The sequence below is a fragment of the Nicotiana attenuata genome, unplaced genomic scaffold (genome assembly GCF_001879085.1).
Source record: "Nicotiana attenuata strain UT unplaced genomic scaffold, NIATTr2, whole genome shotgun sequence".
Taxonomy (NCBI): Eukaryota; Viridiplantae; Streptophyta; class Magnoliopsida; order Solanales; family Solanaceae; genus Nicotiana; species Nicotiana attenuata.
The window spans coordinates 75,583-85,499 of NW_017672177.1; the positions used below are offsets into that span (position 1 = coordinate 75,583).

Here is a 9,917-nt window from a genome sequence, read left to right on the forward strand (position 1 = left end):
TCTGAATTCTATCGGCTTGTAATAGTTAGTAATTAAGTGTTTAGTTCGACTCTTCCCGATGATGGATTTCGTCGACTGGTTTCTTGAGGGAGATGAGTCGAAAGAAATGAAAAAAAATAAAAAAATGTGAAAATCCAAAAATATATCTTTTATTTTAGTATTTTTTTGTAGGTAGTGTAACAATTTTCCCTTGGTTTTTGTTTGTGTCGCGGTTCTTTTCCAAGGGTTTTGCTTGAACCGGGTGTAGTTAAATCTTTTTAGTTTATAGGAATAAAGAATCTTTAGACAGGAAGCTAATTTAAAGGATCAATTTTTCTTGACTGCATATGCCTTGAGAGTGGTAAGTGCCTTAGTTGTGACACCTAGGCTCAATTCTTGACTCTTAAATAAGTGCCTTAAATTATGTGATTATAACTGTGCTTAACTGCTTTGACTAGAGTGTCTTAATGAGTCCAATCCTGAGTGAGTTATATACCATGTGGGTGTGAGATTTGTATGTTATTCTGTGCATTGCGTTTGATGTCTAGAACTTGCCTCGTGTGTTTGCAAAGCAAAATAGTAGTTTTGTTCAGTCTTGGAAATGATATAGGCGTTTCTTTGTTGATATATATATATATATATATATATATATATATTAGCCGCCTAATTATTATGTATCGTAGTTAACCCCTTTGAGCCTATAATCCTATTTCTTTGGCAACCACATTACAAGCCCTATCCAATTGTTTGAATTGACCATATATTTGAACCTTTTCACCTCTCATGAGCACTTGAATTGTAATGAACTTTGTAAAAGTTAAAGTGTGGGTGGTTGGTTTTGCTTTTGAGTGGAGCTAATGAAATAAGGAGAAAAGTGCACTGTTTTGGAAAAGTAAGAGCCACTTGAATTGAAAAAGAAGGAAAAAAAAATAGTTGTGCTGTTGTGGGAAATATTCCTTGATAAGTGGTGGCTCTTGATGTAATTATGCTTAAAAAAAAATATGGAGTTGATATATATTGAAGTGAAGGTGGAGTTATGGTTTGACATAAGTATGGGTTTGGATGTTAAAGTATACGTATTAAAGTGCTTAGGGAGGTATAGTCACTCTTATATCTAAATGTATCATACCCGCCTCGCAGCCTACATTGCAACCAATTAAAGTCGTACTTGATCCTAGACTGAATGAGCTCGATTAGTAGAGTAGTACACTACGGGCAAGCCTATGGTGCATCTTTTGTGGCATATTAATATTATTTCTGAGAGTGAGTGAATTCTTTCTATCGTGAGTTCCTAAGTGTTCTTAAATTTACTCTGTGGAACTACTCTTTTTTGTTGTGTGAGGGCACTTGATTCATAAAGGAAAGGTAATGTCGTTGACCTCTATGTTAGAGTAAGTGGGTGAGTTGTGAATAATGCGTGGTACTTTTGGTTCGAGTCATGAGGGTGGGATGTTATGATATGGTGCTCAGTTTACTTTAATTATTCTTGGCATGGTGTGTTAGGGAGGTTGTTTGATGAAAGGTCATCCCTAGGTGAAGTGTAATTTAATTGCTTGAGGAAGAGCAATGGTCTAAGTGTGGGGTGTTGATGTTTAGCTAGAAACCCGTATTTTAGCCGTAGTATTGCACTCCAATTACTGCATTTTTACGTGTCTTTGAGCTTAAATTATAGTGAAATTAGTACGTGTTTTATGCCTTGCAGGAACTGATCCCGAGTTCAAAAGTTAATTTGGAGCTAAATCGATCAATTTGGAGCTTTGAAGTTTGAGTAAAAGCCCAATACATTAAGCCGGGATCGTGTTCGGAGGTCGCGTACCAAGTCTGGATGTCAAAAGAGGATGAAATAATTTCACGCTGAGGAATTTGGACTTCCTCGCCACAGGGCGCGGCGCAGCCGTGTAAAACTGGCCTGACAAGAAAAGTTGATGCCCGCTGATAAAATCCACAAGCGCGCCGCATGGTGCGGCGCGGGGCGCGGCTCGCCTGTGCAAATTTCATAGAGCCAGAGTCCTATTTCGCGCAGGAAAAGGTGTCCGTCTGGGCCCGACCCTACTTGGTATAAATACAAGTAAAATCGCTATTTTTAGGACTTTTGACACATCTTAGACCTAGGGAAACTATTTTGGTAGGAAGAAGACGTTTGGAACAATTTTTGGAGGAGAGAATCATCGAGTTGTTCATTCCTTCATCTTTACTTTGTAATTTAATTATGAAAAATATTTGGGATATTGTTTCTATGAGTATGAGTGGCTAAACTCCTAATCTAGGGTTTTGATGGAACCTATTGGAGATGATTTTCATGTTACGTTAATATAGATTTGCCGTAGTATTTTCTCTATTTGTTCAACTACGTTATTATTATGGTTGGTTGAAGAGCTCTCAATCGACTGTGCCTATTTAGTGTGTATTACTCGGAAGAGAGTGCATATTTAGGTAGTTGTTGAACAACATACGGAGGGTTTATAGGTGGGATTAGGAATAACGAAACCTTGGTGCGATCCGAGTGAGCCGTACTTAAAGCCAGCTAGCGTAATTCGGGAGAATATGTCTAGTAAATTGTGGTAGTTACTCGGGAGAGAATTAGGACACTCAGAGCGCTCATGATCGGTAGAGAAGACTTAGGCAAATTAATAGAAAACGTAGCGGAAAGGATTCCGAAAATAGGGAAATCATAACTTTAGATCATTCTAATTCTTGTCTACAACCCGTTTGTAGTTAGTTATTAATTATTGCATGACATTACGTGATATTTAGTTAGTAAACATCCAATTTGTTACTTAAATATTGTTGAAGATTGATTATGTGAATTTGTGCGAGTCTAATAGCTTTGTTTAATAGGTTAATTCCCTGTGGGATTCTACTCCGGACTTATTAACCGGAATATATTTGCAACGACCGCTTAATTAGTCCTTTTTGTAAGGCATAGTTGGGCGTGATCAGATATTCTATTGTTATATGTTTTTCTTAATTCTTTAATTTTATTAAACTTTTAATGTGCTTTATATATTTTTGTGATTAATATGCTATTTTATTAATTTATAAATTAAAATTCAATAATCTATCATGTCTCGGGGTATACGGCTCACCCCACGTTAAGTAAAACGCCCCTTCACGCCCCGTTTTAAACACTGATTCTAATCCTTCTCCGTGCGCATGTCGTCTAAGGCTTCTTCCTTTGAAATTTGTCGTTTTCAATCTGCTGATAACACCTCCTCCCCCCCTCCCCCAAACCAAAACAAACCCAAAATAGCGATCAGTTCCTCTTTTATAATTCAACTTTCCTATGTTTGTCGAATATATGTATAAAGGTAATTAAGACTTGATTTTTTTATCGTATATTTTTAAAAATTCGAAAGCCGAGAGAAAGTTTACTTTTCGAAGACCGCAAAGTAAAGAAGAAAATGTCGAAAATTTCCTTTTATTTTCCTTCTATATAGAAGCCAAAATAGAAAAGAGGAGGGTTAAGTTAGAACAGAGAGTATTTTGTTACTTCATTAAATCAATGGAAAAAGGCCAGATATACCTTTGTGTTATGAGAAAAGGTTTAAATATACCCCTCGTTATACTTTCGGTCCAAATATATCTCTATTGTAATACTATTGGTTCAAATATACTCCTCTTCCATTAAGTTTGTCCAATGTGAACATCCAATCCTATGTGGCACTAACATTATGAAGTGAATGCCACGTGGCATGCCACCTCAGCGCCCCTAACTCATTTTATCCCTCCCCTATATTTGTTTTTCCACCACTAAAACTTTCTTCGAGGGGAAGGAAAGTTTAGTGATAAAAAAAAATAGAAGGGAGGGAATGGGTTAGGGGAGCTGACGTGGCATGCCACGTGGCATCCACCTCATCAAATGTTAGTGCCACGTAGGATTGAATGTCCACCTTGGAAAAACTTAACCGAAGAAAGGTATATTTAAACCAATAATAATACGGCAGGGATATATATGAACCGAAAGTATAACGAGGAGTATATTTCAACTTTTTCTCATAGTATAGGGGTATATTTGACCCTTCTCTGTTAAATCAAAGAAATGGCATGCATCAAGTCAAAGTGGTCCAAATTCTTTGGAGCGTGTAGGACGAAATAGCATGCATCAAGTGAAAGTGGTCCAAATTTTATGCTTTCAAACATTGTTAGTAGCACTGTATATTTCAGAGTGCAAATGTCATCTTGGGTTTTGCTTCAAGAGTTGTTTTCTTCCGTCGGCGGATACTCTCCGCGGCTTCATTTCGTAGTGATGCGATCCTACTCCTACAATTATAGAGTTCTTTGTATTTTTCATCTCTAATAAATGTCTTACTTTTCATTTGCATCCTATATTAATATATTTCATTTTTCTCTCCGTAGTCTATTCACTTTTTTACAAAGTCATTCGAGCAGAGGCGAACCATTAAAAAAAGAGTCTGGTGCGTTAAGCTCCCGCTATGCGCGTAGTCCAGAGAAGGGCCGGACCATAAGGCAGTGACGGAACCGAAATTTTCACCGAAGGGTGTCAAAATATAAAAAATTAGTACACCGAAAAGCTAAGGGGAGTCAACATATGCATAATGCAAAAAAATTTTATCTAGCAATACAGTATAATTTTTCGGCGAAAGGGTGTCGGTACACCTGCTTGGTTGAATGTGGCTCTGCCACTGCCATAAGAGTCTATTGTACGTAGTCTTACCCTGCATTTCTGTAAGAGGTTGTTTCCAAGGCTCGAACCAGTGGCCTCCTGGTCACATGGAAGTAACTTTACCAGTTACGCTAAGGCTCGAACACCATTACCAAATAAAATTTGAGCAAATACTGGGGTCCAATCGAACCAAGACAACGGACTAAAAATCAAGTTGTGCCCCGAAATTAACCATGTTGAATATGCATTCTTGTCTGTGATAAGAGATGTATCATTTCAACCCTCTTGAATATATTCCAGTGTCCGATGTTTTCCTTTTATTACTTTGAAGTCTGCTGATAATGTTTGGCCAAATATACATATATATTACCTGCAAGCATCCAATATTTGATTTCTGTGCAGTCCTACCTCTTATCCCTAGATGTCTCAAATTGGACATGATTCAAATTTTTTAAGATAAATTCAGATATAGTAGACTCTACCTATGATGATGCTATCTAACTTAGCCATATAAAGGGGACAGAATGTTCATTCTTTTTTCCAAACTAGTCTTTGGTCCTTTTATTTTTATTTATTTTAACTAAAACCACCTTCCGGTGGCAAAGGTTTAGCATTGACCTCTACCTTATACATTAAGATCCAAAAAGTGGTTAGGCACAGAAGGGCACATAAAATCGAGCCTCCTCAAAAACTATATGTGAGTTGGACATTCAATACAATTTTGATGCAAGTGCATGTTGTTACAGATTGTTAGGATCGAAATAATCAGGTGTCAGACGGAAGCTAGTAAAGCAAACCTTGAACAATAATAAATCAGACAACAAAAGAGAAATATACCAAAAGAGACACAAATATTTAACGTGGGTCGGTCAATTGACCTATAATCCACAGCGTAGATGAGCAATCCACTATATAAAATAGAGTACAAAAATATCGAGAGAACAACCTTACAAAAAGGCATACACAAGCAACACATACACTAACACTTGTCCTGAAAAGTTTTCCCCCTAAACAAGACTCTCAAACCCCTTATGGTTACATCGTGGACGCTACTAAATGAGAATGAAGAATCCTCAATTTATAGAAGTCTAAACCTTTTCCTCCAAGAAAGGCACTAGCCAAATATGAGAGATTTATAATTTCTTTTTACGAAAAAGAAAGCTTAATTATAGTAAATATGTTACCCTTTCCTTCAACGGATAGGAAAACCAAATACGGTAAGAAAATTAGGACAACCACCCTAACAACGATGTGTGTCATACAGTGATGAATCTATAATGTGATAAAAAGGACTCCTCTCTTTGATATTTGATATGCACATAGCCACATAAGTATAGAGGTTAGAAAAAAAACATCTTTTGTTGAACTATACATTGTTTCATATACCAAAAATTCATATCATTTGTTTGTTTCTGAACTTTGGAAATTGAATAGGCTAAGCTTTGGCATTAATGTCATTATAGAATTGTACTGATGTATGCATTATACCTACAGTAATAGCAAGTGATTGTAGAATGCTTCTATATATTTTAACTCTGAAAATATCTTACAAAGCCATATCTTGTAAAGCCAGCCAATTATCACATTTTAAACAATACTATGTTAAAAGTTTCGAATTTTCTCATTGAGACTTAATTATTTCATCTTCTTCAGCAACATATATACACTGTAAGAACTCGAATTATATATGTGAATAATATAAAAACAGGAAGTAAAAATAAAACCGCCATGAAGCTATAAGGTAATGAAACAAAGCATACTCACAAAGAATCATGAATTGTAACATTAAATTTTACTAATGTCACATGTTAATAAAGCTGACAGCATAATTGCTTAAATAGTATAGCTAGGAATGAGAATAAAAAGGTGTTAAGGCTTTTATTTCGATGTAATATCCATGTATTTTTTGAAAGAAAAGAGACAGAAATTAAAGTAGAAGGTTGCAAAAGAAATGGATACACTAATTGGAAGTGGGAAATCTCACTGGCTTGTAGATATTAGGGTTTCAAAGAAGAGATGAATAGGGATACAACAACAATAACAAATCCCGTGTAATACCACAAGCGGGATCTGGGAAGAGTAGTGAGTACGCAAACCTTACAGTTACCTTGAGAAGGTAGAGAAACTGTTTTCGAAAGAATTGAGTTCAGATGAACCCGGTATCAGTAGTCTAGATCCGCTCCTGCCCTAAGCTCAAGGTAAGGTAGAGATGAATGAGGATCTTGTATAAAAAAATTGAATAGAAAAAGAAGATGGGAAACAAGATAACTGTAGAAGTATAGGATTATCAAGAAGAAAAAGAAATAGAGAAAAAAAGAGAAGAGATTTGAACTTTATTGAGAAGTAGAACACTCAGATAAGAGCTCATCTAATAGATCTGATCCTAAGTCTTCAAAAACAAGAACATTTTCTTCCTTAGTTTGTTTTCTTTTACCTTTAGTATGTCTCTTCTTGTGTTTCTCCTTTATAGCTTCAACTTGAGATGAACCCTCTTTGCCACTACACTTGAATCCTCGTAACGATTCTTGAACCCTTTCCACAGGAAAATTAAGGCACGTGGAAGGACCGCGTATCGAGAGGGCAGCTTGGTCATAAGCCAAAGCAGCTTCTTCAGCGGTATCAAAAGTTCCAAGCCAAACCCTAATTCCATTTCTAGACGAATCCCTAATTTCAGCTGCAAATTTTCCCCATGGCCGTTTTCGAACTCCAATGTAGTGATTTTCCTCTTTATTGGGAAGTTCTTGAACTTTTTCACTCTTGATTTCTTTGGAGGATGCTGATTTCTCCGAAGAAATCATTTTTTGTTCCTCAACATCGTGAGTGTTGAGGAACAATGGTGGCCAATTACTATCAAATGAAAACTCAGAACATGGAGAACTATTCATAACTGAGAGCTTCCCTTTTTCTTAGATGATTGGAAATATATATTATTGCATACCTAAACCTTAAAAGGGTTTAGAGTATGTGGAATTAAAATTATTATTATGATTTTAAAAGCAATAGATATGTCGTGGGAGACAGGTTTTAGTTGCGAGATTAATTAGATTCTTTTAATCATTCAGCAGTTTACATCAAACAATATATATTAATTCTAATTAATCATTTAATCATATTCTCACTTTATTTTATGACTCTTATAGTTGAATGGATGTTTTATTGTAATTAAACATCATAAGCGTGTAAGTATTTTGTCAGCCACTAATTTTTGGAAGAAAAAACTTACTCAGCAGCTTTCTTATTTTTTATTTTCTGAAAATATTGATCATCTTTGCATCACAATATATGAGAAAGATTTGAGATTAAATATAGCTTGATTTCCTTAGTAATACTGATTAAACTGTTAAACATTTGACTGTTTGAACGTTGGAATTGAGATATATAAAACACCAGACAAAACGAACTTAGGGATGACAAATGGGGCGGTACGGGTGCAGGGCGGTGTGGGTTTAAAGCTATGCAGGACAGGACAGGTCCAAATAATTTTTTAAAAGATTGATGCGGTGAGGTGCGGTTGCGGGTCTACGCGGATTTCGAGGGTTTGCACAAGTTTATTGAATTTGTCCTATTGCATAATAACCATTATCGCAGTCACATTCAACATGATAAAATTGCTTTAATTTAATACTACTAAAAAAGAAAACACACCTTCTTTAATATATATATATATATATATATATATATATATATATATATATATATATATGATATTGCAATTAGAGTGAAAGATGAACGACCAAAACTATGAAAAAGATCATAATAATCTTTAATAACTCAATTTGTTCCTCTAATTAATATAACCAAAATTGAGTATTTGAAATTGGTAGAAGGAGTAATATTTATGAGTATTTGAAATAACTCAATTCATGCATGAGCCCCTAACTCCTACGTGTCATTTAATAAGTAGTTTCATAATTGAGTATTTAAAATTGGTAGAAGGAGTAATATTTATGAGTATTTGAAAACTTGTAGCTACCTGTGTCATACTATTGGTCTCGAAATATCCTGAATTTTGTCTTTTCCGTCGGCTGATTCCACCTGGATCATTTAATGAGAAAAACAAAAGAAAACAGTTCTTTTGTTAATTAATTTCATTTTTTTTTATTAATGGGGTGTGCTTTTTTCTCGAATCATACGTTAACACAAGATATTTCGTGCATCGAAATGCCTTTTTTTTTTAACGTCTAACAGGGCATAGGAAGGTGTTATGTTTCTTCTTGTATGTTTTCAACATTTTACTCTTTATGTTATACTCCATCCGGTCCAAAATAAGTAATTTTTTAGCTATTTTCGCACAGATTAAGAAATCCACATTTTAACATTAATTAGCAATGAAATTGACCATATTAACATTTACTATCTCTTCACATAAACACTCCTAACACATACTCTAACATTATTTACTCCAAGTACAATGTAGAAAAAAAAATTCATTCATTTTTGAAATCTGAAAAAATCACTTATTTTGGACTGAAGGTAGCATTTACTTTCCGAAAGACCAAATTTCAATGAGATCAGTTTTCACTTGTAATTATCTACTTTAAAACTTTGTTTATCGCTTTCATTAAAATATGCATCATTTTAGTGAAAAATTTAAATAAGGTCATAGGTTGGGCAGATAATGTATGTAGCTATTAGAATAAAAATAATTCGAAAAATTAGTTGGTGTACAAGAAACGAAGACTTTTAAAATTTATGGTTTAAAATAGGTTTTAAACATTATAATAAAATAAGAACTTTAAAGTTGTAATTGTTTTTAAATATCGAAATGTAATCTTTCTTTTTACAGTACCGATAGACTCTCTCGGTATAAGAAAATCATCGGGGTAAATGATTCTAACTCGAATTTTGCTATATCACATGAATCTATCGTTATTTTTGTCATTTGATAGCAGGTACAGACACGCAGGCGCGATGGAGGTCGTCGCAGAAGCGAAAAAAGGCCAGCTGGGGGAAGGGCCGCAGGTGCGGAGTTTGGGCGCGCAGATGGGCATTTGCAGAAGTGCTTCTCCATATACCCTACGCGATCGCGTAACTACCCATGCGAACGCGAAGAAGAAACAACCTCTGCGCAGCTCAGTCCAGACCACTACACAAACGCGCGCACCCTTGCGCAAACACGATGAAGACCAGCCCCTCGCGAACGCGGATTCAAATACGTATTGCATAAGATTCATTAAAGGAGGAAACACTATGTACAAAGAGTGTTTGCATTTTTAAGGCTCGATCTCGATCTGATTTGTTTATCCAAAAAATAAGAATTTCGGCCAAAGCCTATTTTTCAGAAGTACTCGGGTTACTGATAATCAAGAAAATC

At 35.3% G+C, this 9,917-nt stretch overlaps 1 protein-coding gene across 1 annotated transcript; it reads right to left on the reverse strand.

Annotated features, from left to right (window-relative positions):
* Positions 1 to 6,936: 6,936 nt before the first annotated feature.
* Positions 6,937 to 7,488, reverse strand: LOC109212176 (ethylene-responsive transcription factor 1B-like). The gene has a single exon (XM_019375799.1). The coding sequence runs from the start codon at positions 7,486 to 7,488 to the stop codon at positions 6,937 to 6,939; it is 552 nt and encodes a 183-aa protein (XP_019231344.1).
* Between the last annotated feature and the right edge of the window lie 2,429 nt (positions 7,489 to 9,917).